At 39.9% G+C, this 20,404-nt stretch overlaps 1 protein-coding gene across 7 annotated transcripts in view; it reads left to right on the top strand.

Moving 5' to 3' along the window:
• The window catches only part of MCTP1 (multiple C2 and transmembrane domain containing 1), a 980,166-nt gene that overhangs the window by 607,486 nt on the left and 352,276 nt on the right, over positions 1–20,404 (top strand). For all 7 annotated transcript variants that reach the window (XM_068247591.1, XM_068247583.1, XM_068247617.1 and 4 more), the window contains 3 exons: positions 17,553–17,655; positions 18,031–18,132; positions 18,511–18,585. In XM_068247591.1, the coding sequence (XP_068103692.1) occupies positions 17,553–17,655; positions 18,031–18,132; positions 18,511–18,585 (280 nt within the window). The remainder of the gene's footprint in view (positions 1–17,552; positions 17,656–18,030; positions 18,133–18,510; positions 18,586–20,404) is intronic.

Raw genomic sequence — 20,404 nt, 5'->3', positions numbered from 1 at the left:
CCTAGAGACGTGATCTGTCGTATCCACCTATACTCAGTCAAGGAAGAAATCATGTCTGCTGCCAGGCTTAAAAAATCCTTAGATTTTGATGGCGCTAATATTTTATTTTTCCCTGACCTATCCACATATACTTTGCAGCTGCGCAGAGCCGTTAAACCGTTGTTGGATGCTATCCGTGAAGCGGACGGTACATATGCATGGGGTTTCCCATTCCGCATTATAATTAAAAAAGATGGGGACTCAGTCACGTTCCAAACTCCGCAAGATCTCGACAAAATCTGTAAATTTCTCTCGGTTGACACGGTTGAGCTCCCAGACTGGCCTATACAAAAAGCCGTCACACCTTTACCACAGGGTGAAAAATGGCAGAAAGTACGCACTCCTAACTCTAGAAGACGTCAGAGAGACAACATGGAGGATGACTGATGAAAAAACCTTCACTCTTCTACGCAAGTTTATTAATCCCCTTTTTTTTCGTAAACAGTTGCATATCTGTTAAGCTTTAATCATTTGCTACTGCAGATAACTGCCTTACCATAGGCTGGGACGCACTCCTTTTTCACTTTTTTCTTTTTATTTTTATTTTCTATCTTTCTTTCCTCGTTTGTGAAAGGTCCGGTATCTTGCCGGCTAAGTATATGACCACCAACTGCACGACTAAAGACCTTCTGCTTATATCAATAGGCAGTGAACTTAAGTGGTGTGTCTTTTATGCATCTAATAACAAATCTATGTTCATAGGTATTTGCTCTCCCACGGAGCCGGTTGAGGGCAATGCCTTTTGCTTACAATGCTGAAAATTAGATGCCTGTTATAGTTATTTGATATGTGTAGTGGTGTGCCGTCTACCGCCACATCTTCTAAAGCTATCTAAATACCTTTCTATATTACTAGTTACTGTTTTGCACTCTATCAAAGTATAATATGCTGGATGCTGGGGTGGGGGGCGGGGGGGGGGGGGGGGGGGGGAAGAGCTGGGTCATCGCTAATCACATTTCCCAAAAGTAAGTGGAAACGGTCTTCTGGTGGTTATATAGACTGTAGTGGTGTTTTGCCACTCTCTCTGTTTGGTTGTGTTTTTCATGACCTTGCAGAGAGACCGGGGGAGGGGGGATTATAGCTGGATAGCTTTAATGGGGTACTGGGTAAGGGATCTGCTGCTCCTTCATAAGAATCCCCATAATCTCTGTGAGATTTATTGTAATATATCCTAATGACAGTCAAACTATGTTCAATTAATGTTAATGGGCTGAATGAACCGTCTAAACGAGCTCACGTTCTGTATCGATGCCACAAGGAAAGAGCTAAGATAATATTATTGCAGGAAACACATTTCTTAGAAGGTAAGGCTCCTGATCTCTCACATAATCGCTACTATAATAAATGGATTCTGGGTAATTATAGGGGGGGTAAAACCCGTGGAGTTGCTATAGCCTTCCACAAAACATGCCCAGTAGAAATACTAGATACCAAAATAGATCCTCAGGGGCGATTTATTTTTGTTAACATCCGCCTGAATGCAGTTTTTTTAACATTAGCTAATGTATACCTCCCCAACGCGGACCAAACTCAGTCTTTATGTCTAATCTTAAATCAGTTGGAATTATTTAGCCAAGGAAGAGTTATACTGGGAGGAGACATAAATTTAACGCTCCAGCCTGCCCTGGATAACTCCAGAGGTACGTCTAGTATCCCCTACAGGAAAATTAAAAACCTCAAAAGAAGGTTATTTGAACAACAGTTGGTAGACATATGGAGAATTACCCACCCCAACACTAAAGACTATACCTTCTACTCGAATCCTCATAAATGCTACAGCCGTATTGATATGTTTTTAATTTCTCACACTCTGCTCTCATGGAAGGTTACCTCTCATATAGGTAATCAACTATGGTCTGACCATTCACCCGTTTTCTTGAAATTTAGAATTCCGGGTTCTCCATCAACAGGTTTCAATTGGAAACTAAATAATTCCTTGTTGCATGATCCAGAAACTGAGCCACGTATCTCGCAAGCTATACAGAACTACTTAGACCATAATGTTCAAAGCCCAGATGTCTCTCCAATTTCGCAATGGTTCGCCCACAAATGTGTTTTGAGAGGTGTATTTATCCAGCAGGGGGCTAAAAGGAAGAAAGAGAAAGCTGCAGGTATTAAACTCCTTCTAACGGAAATCCATAGACTAGAACAATTACATAAGCAGTCTCTTAACCCACAACTCCTCTCTGAATTACAAGAGACCCGTAATAAGTTAAAACAAATATTAGAGCTTGCTCAGTTAGATAACTTGATGAGATATAAAGGACTCATTTATGAACACGCTAATAAATGTGGCAAAATGCTGGCAAGATCCCTTAGAATAAAACGTGCTTCAACTTATATTCCATCCATTCTGGATAAAAATAAAAATAAAGTGTATACCTCAGAAAAGATAGCTAAGGTGTTTCATGAATATTATTCAGATTTGTATAACCTGCCAAATAAAGAAATATCAGATGATTCACTTAAAGAATACTTAACCAAACATAAACTACCATCCCTCTCACAAGAGCAAATTGATGCCCTTAACGCTCCCATATCTGACGACGAATTTCTGATAGCTGTTGGAGCCCTGAAATCAGGAAAAGCAGCAGGACCAGACGGATTCTCTGTAGAATACTTTAAAAAATATAAAAACAGCCTTACATCACTTTTCGTAGCAGCATTCAACCATATTGGACCAGATATTCCACTGCCTTCAGAGGCTAAACTAGCACATATCTCGGTCATCCTAAAACCCGGAAAAGACGCCTCCCTCAATACTAATTATAGACCAATCTCATTAATTAATGTAGATCTAAAAAATTTTGCCAAAATCTTAGCTACAAGACTTATGGTGATTATCCCTGAAGTAATTCACCTTGATCAAGTAGGGTTTGTCCCTGGAAGAGAAGCCAGGGACAACACAATTAAAACCTTGTTGCTATCCAATTTTGTTAAAAGGTCGCATATACCAGCCCTTTTATTATCAGTCGATGCGGAAAAGGCCTTTGATAGGCTCTCATGGCGTTTTCTGAAAAGCTCTTTAGCACAAATGGGGCTTTCTCCGGGTCTTAGGTTCTCTGATAGTATATTTGCACTCTATGATAAGCCACTGGCCCAGCTCAAAATCAATGGCCTGCTCTCTGATACTGTCACAATCCACAATGGCACTCGACAAGGCTGCCCGCTATCCCCTCTACTTTACATTCTTTCAATGGAGCATCTGGCTATAGCACTGAGGAATAATTTAGATATTCAGGGTATTAGGGTTGGTGATGTGCAGTATAAGCTCTCTATTTTTGCAGATGACCTCTTGTTGTACATTACCAACCCCTCTGTCTCTTTACCTAATGCTTTGGCAGTCATGAAGGAATTTGGAGAGTACAGCAACTTTAAGATCAATGCCACCAAAAGTGAGATCCTTAATATTTCTATCAATAAATCAACCAGTAATAGGCTTCAAAAATCCTTTCCTTTTAAATGGAAAGAGGATTACATTATCTACCTGGGATTAAAACTTACCAAAGATCACTCCAAATTATTTCAAGAAAATTTTCAAACACTCATGGGCAAATTTATAATCGACCTACAACGGTGGGAGGGTGCCTTACATTCATGGACAGGGCGCATAAACATAATAAAAATGAATCTCATGCCCAGGCTTCTGTACCCCCTCCAGACATTGCCTATACGTATTCCGGGGAAATTTTTCAAGCAGGTAACTGCTCTATGGTCCACATTTATATGGAAAGGACGCCGTCCTAGAATTGCTATTAAAACTCTATATAAACTAAAGGAAAATGGGGGGTTGGCACTTCCCAACCCTAAAATATATCAACTAGCTACTCATTTGACTAGAATCAAAGATTGGGAAATTGGGACTAAACAATGGGTGCTTATAGAAAATGAACTAGTAAAGAAGGGCCTTAGATCAGCGATATGGATAAATAAAACAGTTAGGAATTCAATAGCTAGGTACTGGCCATCAATTACACAGACAACACTATCACTATGGGATAATCTCATTTGCTTGCACAGAGTGTCTACATATCTCAGCCCTATAATGCCTGTGTGGAATAACTATTTGTTTCAACCAGGATTTAGCCACTCTTTCATAATCAGACAAAGGCTAGGCCCTACTCTCAAAATAAAAAATCTACTAAGTACTGGATCTATACCTACCAGACAAGACTTGATATCTCTAGGAGAATGTGACTCCCTCCCACTTTATGAATATCTTCAGCTATCTCATTTCCTTAGGCAATGTCTGAAGGGGGGATATGAGTCCAGAGATCTGACAGACTTTGAGATTCTGCTATTTATTAATCCACCAGACAAGAAAGCAATATCTTTATATTACCAGCTACTATTAGAGATAACCTATGATACTAGACCTACATACATCTCTAGATGGCATAACGAACTTAACAAAGTATTCCCTGATAAAATGTGGGACAAAGCATTCCTATTTACCACCAAGGCCTCTATTTCGGGTAGAGGTAAAGAAAATGCATTTAAGATTTTATCACGTTGGTACAAAACCCCGCAAGTCATGCACAAAATATGTCCAGATGTCACACCACTCTGTTGGAGATGTCAATTGGAGGTCGGCACTATGGTACATATATGGCACTCTTGTGGGTTGATTAGACCCTTCTGGGCCAAGATATGTAAAATAACTTTAGATTGTTTGGGGTATATATTGGATGATTCACCTGAGTCGATGCTACTACTGATGCTACCAATGCCAATTAAAAAGTATAAAAAATCTCTTCTACGTCACTTTCTAACGGCAGCTCGGCTAGTCATACCGAAATTTTGGAAATCCACAATTACTCCCACCATAAAGGACTGGGAAAAAGAAATGAACTACATTGAACAAATGGAGAAGTATGCTCAGGAATCATCTAATAGACCCCTTTCACATGCAAACTCCTGGCTACTATGGCACATATATCAAGAGTCGGCAGAAGGGAAATTGATGTTCCAATAACATGCAGTTATTTTGAGGCTTCCATTTCTTACTGAACTTTAGAAGTGATACAAGAACTTGGACAATAAATAAGCCCTTACATCTCAGTTACTTGACTGTTGACACCTCTATGGGGGATTGGGTAAGGAGCAGCAAAAAGGGAGGGGGGAAGGGGGAAAGGGTAGGGGATGGGAGGGGTTCATAAAAAAGGAGGGTGGGGGAGGGGAAGGGGGAAAAGGAACCAAAAGGAATACCCTAAATCGTCCTTAACATAGAATTCCTCTAATACCAAGAAGGAAAGTAGAAATTAGAATATATTCATACTGTCTCCACTTTATGTTTAAATATCTAAAAGTATAGTTTAAAAACCAAAGTTAAGTTGACTATTATATGTTCCTGTTAATTGATGATTGCTCTTCAACTTTCTCTTTGCAAAAAGATTGTTTTGCTGATTAACCCTTTGATCAATAATACTGTTGTAATACTATGTTTACCTGCTATTTGGTTCCAATAAAAACCTTTTGAAATCAAAAAAAAAATTCTATTCTTCCTCCGAGTTTTTGCAACTCGGAGGGAGTCCGGCAAATGGGGCACAGACTATAGCGTTACTGCTATAGCCGCGCCAAGCTTCGGTGCCTGGCAGGCGCTGAAAAGCCCTGCTTCTAGTGAAAAATCATATTACTACATTTCTAGCGCAGTAGAGATGCTTTAAAGTGAAACTTAGGGCTGGTTCAGACGGACGTTTGTGCAGTGTTTACCGCCAGCGTTCGGGGCTTGGCATTAAACGCTCCTATTCAAGTGAATGGGAGCGTTTGTACCAACCTTTACACGCGTTTACACGAACGCGGCGTTCGGGTCCCGATTTTCCCTGGCGTTCAAGGAGCCCCTGGAACCTACATGTAGCTTACAGGGGTGGTTAACCGCGACGGGTAATGTCCCCCTAGGGGAAGAAAAAAACAGGACCGCATCCGAACGCAATTTTTTTTTTAATTATTATTCATGGATGATGGGAGGTAATAAGTGCTATTTTTTTTATATTTCTTTTTGAGGTTCACGTAGTTGATAACTTCAGTGGAACACATTGTAGCAGCGATGTTTCCCCCATTATATTTTTCTTACGGTGAATACTTTTTCTTGTTTCCTTGCCGGATGCAATCTGCGTTTGAGTTTCTTAAAGATGGAGATACAATGTCACTGCCTCCTCCTCTCTAGGCTTGTAGGCTGAAAATGCATGAGCAAATTGGCATTTAAGTGCAAAAAAAAAAAAAGTAACATCCTTGAATCTTACTTTCCTTGATTGCTACAGACACGCTATAATGCAGAACTTGGTATGATCAAAATGGTTAGCAATAATGTCTTATTAACCAAGCCCTGTGCGCTTTATATTTTATATCACCTCCATTTAACTTTCAAGAGCTCTGTAAATGCGCGTAAATCCCACTATGTTCCTGCATTTGTTTATGTAGTATAGTGCTCATTTTGGAGGTGTAAGATTTTAATATTAACTCTGGAAGTGAAGCCCGGAAAATGCATTCAGCTATCTTACTTAGCTGCATGATTAAATAAGTCAAAGGACTAATTCAGAATTACAGCTGCTTAGGTGGAGCTTCTAATATGGTTTTGCTGGCTTGATACTCGCTGTAAAAGATAGTCGCTGGTGTTTTTTCTCAAACTTTAGGTTCCGAAAAATCAAATATTCCCTGTGCTGAAATAGAAGCTGAGATTTATATATTTTAATCTCCCATACTGTAAAATACATTTTCATAAGCTGAGAGTGCCAAATAGGAGCTGGTATGTAGTTTGCTGCGGACTGTCTTGTTCTATCTGTGCAAAACACAATTCTCAAGTCTCCTTTTTCCTCTTTGGGTAAGTAGGAGAAGCAGATAAGTAGAAATGAATAGGAAAGCTCTCTCCTGCGTAGTGATAATTTCAGAAATACTATCACATGTCAAAAATATGTTAAGTGGCCTGTATAATTTATTATATCCATATTTTATGTGATAATTACACAACTGGTTCTAAAAATGTGTACCTAGGCTAAAACAGCATTTTACATTTAGATTTAGTTGTTATTTAGAGGACTTTGTGAACACAGAAGTTGGAAATAGCACCTTGTTTTCCAAGCCCTATCCCATAGAGCCGTATCAATCTCTGCCATGCACTGATGAGCATCAGAAAGAGGAAACGGGCTGTCTGCATGCTGAGTTAATGTGGTTCTGTAAAATGTATAAGCTATAGGCTCACTATACACCAGCAGCGTTTCTGTATGTAAGCCTAAAGAGATCATTTGCATATTTGGGAGTGATGCATCATGGGAAACCACAGCTGCTCAATTAAAGCTGAATTATTTCAGACACTTTCTGTTTGAACGCTCAGCATTGCTATTTAGTAGGGGGGATTTTGGTCTCTTTTATCCCACTATATTTCCTAGTTGTTCTGGGTTACCATGAGCTTTCTGGGTATTCTGTTGGTTTCTTCATCAATTTAGACCTGCATAAACAATGCCAAATTAAGCGTGTGCAAGGTCAGCAAACTTTGAATGCAAACTTGTACTAAACCTCCCTTCACTTGATACTATGCCAGGTTCTTCAAATCTAAATAATGATGTTGAATGAGATCTATCAGCTGCTCCAGAAACTAAAGGGTTAGCTCTGCCTCTGCTGCTCCCTTGTTAGAACTTTGTTTATACTATAAGAGCGTTAGAATGTTAAAGGGAACCTAAACTGTCAAGGATATAGATTTTTCTCTTTAAAATAATACCAGTTGCCTGACTCTCCTACTGCTCCTCTGTCTCTAATACTTTTAGCCACAGCCCCCTAACAAGCATACAGATCAGGTGCTCTGACTGAAGTCAGACTGGATTAGCTGCCTGCTTGTTTCAGGGGTTTGATTCAGCCACTACTGCAGCCAAAGAGATCAGCAGATCTGTCAGGCAACTAGTATTGTTTAAAAGGAAACATCAAGGGCATAGCAATAGGGGGTGCAGAGGTTGCGACCGCATCGGGGCCCTTCCTCAACCACAGTATTAGCTCTCTATTGGTCCTGTGCTCATAATAATCACTTCTATAGATGCTTTGAACAGTAGTGATCATTAACAAACTACCCCCCATTCCCTTCTTGCACCTCGGACACTGTGGTTGTCCTTGGCAGGTTTTGGTGCACCGTATCAATTGTTATGTATGGAGTGCTAGGGGGCCCCATTGTAAAACTTGCATTGGGGCCCACAGCTCCTTAGCTACGGCACTGGGAAATATCCATATCCATCTCAGTTAAGGTTCCCCTTAAGCTCTTAGGCAAAGACTCACAGAAAGACTGGACAGTGAAAGAGATATCTAGTGACATGTGCTGTTCAAGCAAGAGGTAAATATGAACCAAGGCTTGTGACGTAGGTTTGACATTACACCCGCCAATAACCTCTTACTAGGCCCCAGTTGCCATGCTGATCTTATTCACTAGAGACTTTTGGAGGCGATATCACTGTGAGCGTAGTGAAAGTTTAAGATTGGTTGGTGGGCCCAAACATGATACAATCTTGATTGTTTGTACAATCAGTAAAATGAAATTATTGATTTTGCGCTGAAAATCGATGGTAATGCTGCCACCACGGTCCGGATTAAAGAGCAGACAGACTCCACCTAGCTACTCCTAAAAGGAAGAAACAGTCACTTTACAACCTAGCTAGCAAATCAACAGTTTAACAAATAAGAATTTGGTAGCATGTCTCTTCTGATGCAGAGTTCTAAGCAACAATCAGATAAGCAGAAACAGGTGCAAGACTGAAAAGATTCAATCGTTAGTTTTATTCTTAAACTATACACACAAATATACTTTATAACCGATAGGTAAATATACCTGTCAGCCAGAACAGACTGGGGTTATAGAAATGAGTTAGGCCTCGTTCACACTAGGGACATTTCTGTGCGCTTTTCAGAGCGCATTGCGCTGTGCGTTAAGCAAGGTACATTGTATTCTCATTAACTTAAATGTACCTTGTTCACATCTATGCACTGCGCTGTTACAAAAATGTAGTGTTGCATGCATTTCTATGCGTTAAGCTGTAAAGCGCACATCAATGCAAGTGACTGAGTGCACATTTTTTAGTGCATAGAAGCGTATGCGTTTTTTTACCAGTAATTAAAAAAAAACACATTTTCATATGAAAACAAATCTTTATTGACAACTACTACTGCTACAATAAACAAAACTTGCTTGAAAAAAAGCACACAGCAACGTACTAAAATGCGCTCTGAAACGCACAACGATGCATTTGTTTTTTTTTTTAACACGATTTTATGCATTTTTGAATGCACCAGATGTGAACAAGGCCTAAGAGATGAAAAATAGAAATAGAATGTCTATAGTACAGTGTATTATACCGTTATTGGAAGTCCATGCGGCAATTGACAGTCTTTGTCTGGAAGTCCAAGATGGCCGGCCGCTTGCCATAGTCCACATGGCCTGTCAGATTGTACTCGACAACAGAGGATAAAAACAAGGATGCTGAGCTCATGTGCTCTCCATGGTTATACTCCTCACTCAGCAAGGAGAAGTGAGGGTGAGGATCACACACCTTTTGGAACCTGGGATGAGCCATCCCCTTGTCATTGAGACAGAAAATATATCTAAACTAAAGAATGTGCTCTATCTCAAAAAACGTACATGTTAGGATTAATCTAATAACACTTTTGGGTCGGTCCATAACATTGGTATCAAACATGAGTGAGCTGGGGTGCATTGTGACTCTAAAATGCATATCTCTGCTTTGGCAGGGCTTACCTTACATCCAATCGTGTGGTTTATTCCAGATCTTTGAAATAACCATGTTTTGAGGGTCTTCCCCCTTTGGAAAGTCATATTTATGACAAAAGATTGATTTCATATTGTGAGGCCAAGAAAGGTTTGCTAAATCAGGCAGAATACCAGCCGTGCTGATAAAAATCAGTCCTGTTTCTTTGAAGCAAGGACAGGGAATGCTAGGTGTCAAAATACTTGCAGGGTCGGTCCAAGCCTACCTGCTCTAAGCTGCAGTTTATGAAGTTTTGTCAATCTCATATCTGACCTGATCTTATGAATTGGGTTATTAACCTAGCAGGCACTTACAACCTTGTCTAATGTGTCTTAGGATGATTTGAGACAGTGATTTAGAGTGTAGGATTCTAAGGACAGTTAGGGCTGGTTCACACTGCAAGAGCTTTTTCCAAGTGCTTGTGATTTGAAAAGCTCTTGCTAATGTAGTGCTATGTGTGTATTCTCACTTGAGCGATGTGATTTTATAAAAATCCCTCATAGCATTGCATTAGCTAAAGCTTTTCAAATCTCTAGCATTTCAAAAGCTCTTGCAGTGTGAACCAGCCCGCAGTGACATAAGGCAGGGATTAGAGTTCAGAATATTTCCTTGTGGGTGTGGCTTGTGCTCAGGGGCGGAGTTTAGGGTACCAAAATGCCTGTGCCTACAGGCCTCTGAGTTGTAAATCCGGCCCTGATTTTGACAGAAGGAGTGTGCAGGTGGTACACGGGAGTCATTTAAAACCAAGCTCTAATCTAGGACTGGCAGCTGACAAGGGCAGGATATCAGAAAACAGAAACACACCAGGTTCAGAAATCAACACTGTCAAAGTGGAATGGATTTTTAGAAATGGCCTTTTTTGTTTTAAAATTTGTAAAATACCCTTTTCATTGAATCTAGGCCAGAAGCTTGCTGGGAGCATCCCAAGTGCAAAATCTTATTTTCCCCAGCAGATGGTGTAGGTATGCATGTATGGAAGACACAGGCACAGATATCACACAGAGCGAAGCAGTTAATTGGGTGCAATCATTAAAGTAAGCTATGCCATAGATCACAATGTAATTTGTAGCTGTGGCTGTGATGGGGTTCGCCCATAATATAACCAAAGTCCAGCTACTAGTGCAGCAGGCAGTGGGGATATGTAATCGGCACCGGGGTTTATCTGTTATATAGCCAAACTCCAGATATTGGCTCTGGCCAAACTCTGGATATCAGCAAACACTTCATGAATGGGAACCTGAGTTCAGTTATCATATAGCCAAACACTGGATAGGCTGCAGTGCAGGTAAAGCCAAGTACTATGATTGGCTACAATGGAGCATTATCGGCTGTGGTACTTGGTCAATAATAGGTGTAGGTGGTGGGAAGCTTAGTGTTAGGTGTATAGGTGTGGGGGTTAGAGTTAGGGGTAGGTTGGAGGGGTTAGCGTGAGGTATCATGGAAGCCAATGGTAGAATTGCTCTATTATTAAAGATGATCTGTTAGAAGATTTTTTTTTTTACAAAGCAACAGAAGAGTGTGTTATGAGGAGAAGCAGAAGAGATAAGCAAAAGAGAGAGAAAAAATCCTCTTACCCTGTCAGTGTCGTGTCGTGTCGTGTCGTGTACATAAAGTGCCTCATTCAGCATGGGATGAATCATGTTTACTACTGGCATGAAGGGCTTGAGGGTTGTTTTTGTTTTGTTTTTTTATTCCCTTTAGTTTATGTCAGATTGCTTAGGGCCCTTTTTCACACTGAAAATCACTACACAATCCCCACTATTTTGCCGCAATTGTGTTTGCAATTCTTGTTTCGGAAGCGATTAGTTATTTTCAAGTATCTGACTGGATTTTGCTATGGGATCATCATTTTTTTAACAAATCACTTTTGTTGAACTTTTATTGAATTTGGTATAATAAACATACAAACATTTAGGGTCTACACAACATATGTGTTCCCTTAGACAGTGTACAAGAAATACAGTAGAAGCAGATAAGGCATCAGTCCAGTGGTTGCCACAGCAAATAAGTAGCATAACAAACTAATCATTTAAAAAGGCACAAATATATTAATATTAATCTTACAGATTAAATACAGCATGTCCTGTGCCTGAGAATTCCCGGATGGGAATATGACATTTATAAGTCAGGGTGTTATCTAAAAGTTTAAAGAGGAACTCCAGCCTGTCATTAAGTTACATTAGTTATGTTAATTAAAATAGATAGGTAATATAATCTCTTACCCACACTGTTTTAAAAGAACAGGCAAATGTTTGATTTCATGATGGCAGCCATCTTTTTGGTTGAAAGGGGGTGACAGGGAGCATGAGACACAGTTCCAACTGTCCTGTGTCCTGAGCACCTCTCCCAGTTGCTAGGCAACGTGAATAACAACATAGGAAATTCCATCATGCTCTGAACAGCATCAGGGAAAAAAAGCCCGGGCTTTTTTTCTTTGATGGGTGGAACTTAGCTAAAAATGCAGCTAAAAATGATGCTTTGGTAAGAAAAACAAAGTTCTGATGCTGTGAAACTGTTAAAGAAACACCAAGCCTTTTCAGTTCTGCTGAGTAGATTTTTACTCTGGAGGTTCACTTTAAAACACCTGGTATAAAACAATTCGCCACTCGCCAGTCCAACCACCCTGCCCATATCTTATCAGATTTGGACCATAGTTTTTGAACATTACAGTACTACCAGAACATATGATGAAAAGATCCCACTGTGATACGACATTTTGGACAAGCTGCGTCTTTCGTGGGGTGTATCAACGCTAGTCTTTGGGGGGTATAATTTAATCCGTGCATGAATTTAACCTATTTTGGTTCCTGGACGTAGTTTCTACGTCCAGGAACCATGTGCGCTACCGCGCGCTCCCGCGGCCGATTGCACGCGTGCACGCGCACTCCCGGCCGTGGATTCGGTAGCCAGGGAATCAATGTATCGGGCTATGGTGCCCGATCATTGATTCCTCTCCCCCGCTGAAAAAGCGACAGCTTCTTTCGGAAGCTGCGCCTTTTCTGACCGTTCCCTCTCCGATGAGTCACTCTAAGCGTGTGTTACGCTTAGAGTGACGTCATGTAAACAAAAAGTAATACTACACCTGTAAGAAAAAAAAAATACAAATTAACACACATTTACATTATAAATCTATTGTTTACCTCCCACCCTCCCAAAACTACCCAAATAAAATGTTTACTATAAAAAAAACAAAACCATTACAATAAAAAAAAACCATGTAAATATTTACCTAAGGGTCTAAACTTTTTAAATATCAGTGTAAAGATGAAATATTTCTATATTTTTTTTATTTTAAACTTGTAAATAGTGATAGATGCAAAATGGAAAAAATGCACCTTTATTTTCAAATAAAATATTGTCGCCATACATTGTGATAGGGACATAATTTTAACGGTGTAATAACCGGGACATATGGGCAAATACAATACGTGAGTTTTAATTATGGAGGCATGTATTATTTTAACACTATAATGGCTAAAAACTGAGAAATAATGCATTTTTCCATTTTTTTCTTATTCTTCCTGTTAAAATGCATTTACAGTAAAGTGGCTCTTAGCAAAATGTACCCCCCAAAGAAAGCCTAATTGGTGGCGGAAAAAACAAGATATAGATCAGTGCATTGTGATAAGTAGTGATAAAGTTATAGGCTAATGAATGGGAGGTGAACATTTCTCACGTGAAAACGACGGAACCTGAATGGGTTAAGCTGTATAAATCTGTCTTTTGCAGAAATTACTGATCATAGGAATTCTTCCAGCACCTCAGTCCAATCTTTCTCTGAGAGCGTAGGAATGTCTGTCTGTCATTTATTTTTGCATCTATAAAGTTTATAGGTATTAGCCATAATGAGTTCAAAATAAATGGCAGAAAGAGGTTTGTCTTGTGAGTTTTTGAGTAAAGTAGGTTTATAAAGAATAGCCAAGATCTTACTAAGAAGTGGCTGTTTCATCGTCACATCCTGCCTTAAAGTGAATTAGAGATGAAGCACCCTCATGTATTTAACCATATATATATATCAGTGTGAACATTAGAGAAAACACCTACCCTGCTCTCTGTTCCATCCTTCACTGCTCAGCCTGCTTGTTACCAGCCCTGATAAAATCCCCGACTGAGCATTCAGTCTGGCTTTGCTCAGGAATCATTATAGCTGTGTCTGTCTTCTCTGATGTCTTTTCAAGTTCAAGCCTTCCCCCTTATGGCTCTGCTTTCCTGTTCTGTATACTGGCAGCATCACAGAGAGCTGGGAGGCGCTGCTAATGTAAGGGTATATTGAAAAACCTTTTTTTATCTATATTTTTTAGTCATGAGAGGTTTTTAGAAATGGTGATTTCATTTTGCACACAGCCCACTAAATAATATGCTTTTCTGATGAACTGTATTTTGCATGGAGTTTAAGTAAAAAATGGCACACCAGAGCCGCGAATGTATCAGGTATAGTATTTATTTTGTAAAATCTATCGGGGATATGTTTATTTTGTGCCAAAGCGTTTATCTCTGGTTTCCTTTAAAGAGACTCTGAAGTCTCATTTTTTCCATTTTTTTTAATTTAATCTTGTTAAGCATTGTATCCTAAGGGGAACCACCGCAATCCCGACGCAAAACAAGTGTTTTTAATACAGAAATAGACCTGCAAAGCTCCAGAGCTCGCAGCACTTTACTTCCTTGAAGAGGCAGAGCTTTGAGCTGTAGCTCTGCCTCCTCCGCAGTCAATCTCTGCCTATTGCAGCTTCCTCCCGCCCCTCTCAGTCTTCTTTCACTGAGAGGGGCTGAGAGGAGGTGGAGATTGATTGCGGAGAGGCAGAGCTACAGCTCAAAGTTCTGCCTCTCCAGGGCAGCACAATCTGCGAACTGCTAAGTCGGGGAACTTTGTTGGTCGTTCTCTCTATTAATAAACACTCGTCCAACGTGCATGTTGGGAGACATCTTGGAGCTCACTCCAACCTGAATTATTGCAAACGCTTTCTGTTTTAATAAAGCAAACTTTTGTTTTCCATAGCATTTTAGTAAGAACGTTTTGGTCCATTGCAGCCCCTTACATGCTTCTAGAAGTTCTGGTTCACCATTAACTTTCTGTATACTCTGTAACTCTGGGTGTAGAAGTAGCTTGAAGAAGTTATCAGGAAGGGAAAACAGCAGAAGCATTTGAGAGCTGGCTCTGTAACCAGTCAGTACTAAATGTCCATGTACTTTTAGTATTGTACTAAAATAGTCACAGATAGGTTAAGAGTGGTCCAGGTAGACAAACGATGCCTGAACTTCATGTTAGGGAGTAGCAATGCTCTCATGGCACAGTGCCTTTCTAAAAACTGATCACATCAGTATACTCAACCCATCAGACAATCGACACAGTGCTTAGTTGACAGTCATTTAATTTTGTTGCTGATCATGCCATCATTTAACTGTCCATCTAAAATTTATCGAGTTTGCTAATAATTATTGGTTTTCTGATTCAGCATTTTGGGGAAAACTTACCAACATTTGTTATACAGTGGGATGCGAAATTTAGGCAACCATGTTAATTGTCATGATTTTCCTGTATAAATCATTGGTTGTTACGATAAAAATGTCAGTTAAATATATCATATAGGAGACACACACAGTGATATTTGAGAAGTGAAATTAAGTTTATTGGATTTACAGAAAGTGTGCAATAATTGTTTAAATAAAATTAGGCAGGTGCATAAATTTGGGCACCACAAAAAAAATTAAATCAATATTTAGTATATCCTCCTTTTACAGAAATTACAGCCTCTAAACGCTTCCTGTAGGTTCCAATGAGAGTCTGGATTTGGTTGAAGGTATTTTGGACCATTCCTCTTTACAAATATCTCTAGTTCATTCAGGTTTGATGGCTTCCGAGCATGGACAGCTCTCTTTAACTCACACCACAGATTTTAAATTATATTCAGGTCTGGGGACTGAGATGGCCATTCCAGAACGTTGTACTTGTTCCTCTGCATGAATACCTTAGTGGATTTTGAGCAGTGTTTAGGGTTGTTGTCTTGTTGAAGGATCCAGCCCCAGCGCAACTTCAGCTTTGTCACTGATTCCTGGACATTGGTCTCCAGAATCTGCTGATACTGAGTGGAATCCATGCATCCCTTAACTTTGACAAGATTCCCAGTCCCTGCTTTGGCCACAAAGCCTCACAGCATGATGGTACCACCACCATATTTTACTGTAGGTAGCGGGTCTTTTTCTTGGAATGCTGTGTTGTTTTTCCTCTATGCATAACGCCCAAATAACTCAATTTTAGTTTCATCAGTTCACAGCACCTTTTTCCAAAATGAAGCTGGCTTGTCCAAATGTGCTTTAGCGGCTCTGTTTGTGCTGTGGGTGGAGAAAAGGCTTCCTATGCATCACTCTTGCATACAGCATCTCCTTGTGTAAAGTATGCCAAATGGTTGAACGATGCACAGTGACTCCATCTGCAGTAAGAAGATGTTGTAGGTCTTTGGTGCTGGTCTGTGGGTTGACTCTGACTGTTCTCACTATTCGTCGCTTCTGTTTATCCAAGGTTTTTCTTGGTTTGTCACTTTGAGCCTTAACTTGAACTGATCCTTTGGTCTTCCATTTCCTTAATATGTTCCTAACTGTGGAAACAGACAGCTGAAATCTCTGAGGCAGCTTTCTGTATCCTTCCCCTAAACCATGAAGGTGAACAATCTTTGCCTTAAGATCATTTGAGAGTGGATTTAAGATTTAAGACATGTTGCTATTGTTCAGAGAAAATTAAATACTCTTTCCCATACTTGGATTCACCTGTGTATGCAGGTCAGGGGTCCCTGAGCTTACCAAGCCAATTTGAGTTCCAATAATTAATTCTAAAGGTTTTGGAATCAATAAAATGACAGTGCCCAAATGTATGCACCTGCCTAATTTTATTTGAATTTGAACAATTATTGTGCACTCTGTAAATCCAATAAACTTAATTTCACTTCTCAAATATCACTGTGTGTGTCTCCTATATGATATATTTACCTGACAATTGTTATCGTAACAACCAACGATTTATACAGGAAAATCATGACGATTAACAAGGTTTCCCAAACTTTCGCATCCCACTGTATTAGGGCCTAGCTTATTATTATTATTATTATTTAGTATTTATATAGCGCCGACATATTACGCAGCGCTGTACAGTGTATATATATTGTCACTAACTGTCCCTCAAAGGAGCTCACAATCTAATCCCTACCATTGTCAAATGTCTATATTATGTAGTGTAAGTACTGTAGTCTAGGGCCAATTTTAGGGGGAGCCAATTAACTTATCCTTATGTTTTTGGAATGTGGGAGGAAACCGGAGTGCCCGGAGGAAACCCACGCAGACACGGAGAGAACATACAAACTCTTTGCAGATAGTGCCCTGGCTGGGATTCGAACCAGGGACCCAGCGCTGCAAGGCGAGAGAGCTAACCACTACGCCACCGTGCTGCCCACGGCTTAGCAATATACTGTATTTAAGTTATATTCAATGCAGATGACCCTCATACTACACATATATAAGTAAAATGTCCAGGGTCTAATACACATGCTCTGCAACTGTTTGTTAAAATAGTACTCTTGTGTCTTTTCATGTCATAATCAAAAATTGATTATGCATTTCATTCACATTTTTAAATGCAGAGTAAAATAAAAGTATAATTTGTATTTTATTGCAATGGATGTAAGACGATGCCATTTTACAGCTCTGCACAGTTTAATTAGCAATAGAGTTTTGAATGTGGTTCACTATTTAATGCTGCCTCCTCTTCTTTTCTTGCTCGGAAAGCAATATCAATGACATCCACTCAGTCCTTGAAGTGACAGTTTATGATGAAGACCGAGACCGGAGTGCTGACTTCCTGGGCAAAGTTGCCATACCCTTACTGTCTGTAAGTTTCATTCTCCTGCCATACATCTCAATGTTCCCCTTAACCCATGAGGGAAAAAAACAATTCCTGTTCAATGTCAGTCAATTCTCAACCAAGATAAGAAATATCACACATGCAGTCAAAAAAAGAAAAAAAAAAGGGAGGAAAAAATAAATAAATAAGATTTAACACCCTCGGTCCACGACCATGTTGAATCCCACGGTAGTTAATTTCTCCTGACAGGCTCGGTGCTGGTAATGAACAGGTACTTGTCAGAATTGCCACAGTTGTTTTGGGCTCCCTGTCAGTTTCAGCAGCTGGGGGTCAAAGGTGACCGGGGTAGTGTATTCAGTAGAGACTGTGAGACAGACGGCTGTCATGTCTTTCTTCCCACAGATTCAAAATGGTGAACAGAAAGCCTACGTCTTGAAAAACAAGCAGCTGACAGGGCCAACAAAGGGGGTCATCTATCTTGAAATAGATGTGATTTTCAATGCTGTAAGTCTTAACTTTGCTTTTTTTCCCCCTTGCGTTGCTAAAGAGCTCTGTTTCTTGATAGCCTTTGTTACTGATCTATAAAGTCTGTGACTTCATTTTATTAAACCTCTCGGAAAGTGAAGAGAGCAAAGCAGCCACTGCATGGCGCCGCCTGCCCATATATTACTATGCAGCTGTTGTTACCAGCGGTGATACAGCTCCTGTTAAGTATGCATGCCTGCTACCCTCCCTTGGTATTATACATTTATGTCCTTTCTACAATTTTCTTTTGTGAATTTTCAATCAGGGTGCATGCGCTGGTCACAGATCACAATTAAGGTGAAAAAATAGACTGTTTGTGCAAGTTGCCTCTCAACTAACATATATTATTGTGTGCAGGTAAAAGCCAGCTTGGCCTCACTAATACCAAAAGAACAGAAATATGTTGAGGAAGAACGCAGACTTTCTAAGCAGGTAAGCAATCCAATAACCTTTGATCTTGTTCGTGAATGTCTCAATAAAGTTTTCTTGAATTGAAATAAAAAAAAAAACCTACATGCACAGTCAGGATTTTTGGAAGGATGTTTTAATTGTAAACATAAGTAGAAAAAAAAAAACAAATGCAGCAATGTTGTGTGAAATGTAGAAACCATTAGTACTATATTTCTAATCTGCAGTATATATAGTAGATATATTGTAACTAAAATATACCTGAAGAAATCTGCTTTTTATTTATTTTATATACAAACTGTTTTTATTAACCCCCCCTTCCTTTTTTAAAATTTGAATTTTTCTTCAGATAACATTAAGACTAATAAATGAATTTGTATGAAAACGTCATGAACCATTTCTAGATTACTTTTTGAACTTTTGTATTTGAATCATTTCAAAAGAAATGAGATTGTGTCAGCGTCAAGGTTTTTTTTTAATAAGGCCACTTTTTGCATATGTTGTTTGAAAAAATAATAACAATAAGGGTGACACAGAGTCACAAGGGAACAGGCCTTCCCAACACCCGCCTGACAATGTACCTCAATCATAACTTAAATTATGCTTGTCTCAGACTGCGTAAATAACAGAATTGTATAGAACCATCTGATGCTAGGGGGCTGGGAGGTTGTCATAAGGACAAATATCCTCCTGGGAAGAGCAGCTTTACAATAACCAGGATCAGCTCGCAGCGAACAGCAAAGTGCACAAAGACAGATATATGAAATTATATATTCGATCTTCAGACATCTGCAGTTTTTTTGTGGAAAACAAAATTTGGAATCAGGTAGTGAAAATGCCCTTCTGGCAATCTTATTAGGGAATTCCACATTTGAGAAAAGTCCCTTCAGTTTGGCTCTATATACTGCATACATGTATGTCAGACGTTATATCTGCATGCTCACTTAGTTTTTTATGTGCATTTAAAACACAGCCATTCCACAGTGTTTACCCATAACCTGTAGACAAGAGGCGTGCATGAAATAGGGGCATGAGGAGAAATGGGTGCCGGGTGAAGCCAACATAAGTGTAAATTATAAATACCATTGTGAATTGGGCACCAGATGAAAACAAACAAAAAAAAATGTACATTGGTAATGATGATAGTAAAACGTTGGTGAATTTTACTGATATTTTACTACAACTAAACATAGCCCTACGCCCCAGCTGCCCATTAAGCGGGGTGAGGCAGCAGAAGTGGGGGGGGGATGCCCGTCTCGTCCTGGGTGGGGGAGGCCACCGAGCTGGAGGGGGTAGCAGCCAGGAAAGGGGAGCAACAGGCACAGCGGTGGGGAGGGGAGTCAGACCCTCCCTTCCCTCACCTGGGGCTTTCCTGTCCGCTCTCCCCTTCGAGCTATGATCACTAAATTTAGAGCTGGCAGTGGGAAGCAATTACTCACTTACTTTCTTGCGTTCCTCCCCTCGCAGCATCACTTCCTGCAATGCCGCTGACAGTACTTCAGTCCCTTTCTGGCTGCTACCCCCTCCAGGCTACCTATCGGGGGGGGGGGGGGGGGCATCCTCACAAGTTTGCCTCAGGTGGAGAAAAATCTAGAACCGGCCCTGCGCTTCACCCTAAACCTCCCTTCCTAACATTCTAATTTTCAAAACAGTAAATATCAAAATGATAATTTTCAACAAAAACAAATATTTAACACACTAAAACTTTCTAATTTTTAAAACAATAAACATTTCAAAAACTATAAATTTCTACTTTTCAAAACGATATTTATCGGGCACCTACATCTCTGCTTTTGGCAGCCAATAGCCGATATTTGCATTAGCGTCTATGGCGGCACTCAAA

The sequence above is a fragment of the Hyperolius riggenbachi genome, chromosome 1 (genome assembly GCF_040937935.1).
Source record: "Hyperolius riggenbachi isolate aHypRig1 chromosome 1, aHypRig1.pri, whole genome shotgun sequence".
NCBI classification, from domain to species: Eukaryota; Metazoa; Chordata; class Amphibia; order Anura; family Hyperoliidae; genus Hyperolius; species Hyperolius riggenbachi.
The sequence above is the reverse complement of the archived record's forward strand: the minus strand, read 5'-3'. Positions and strand labels throughout refer to the sequence as shown.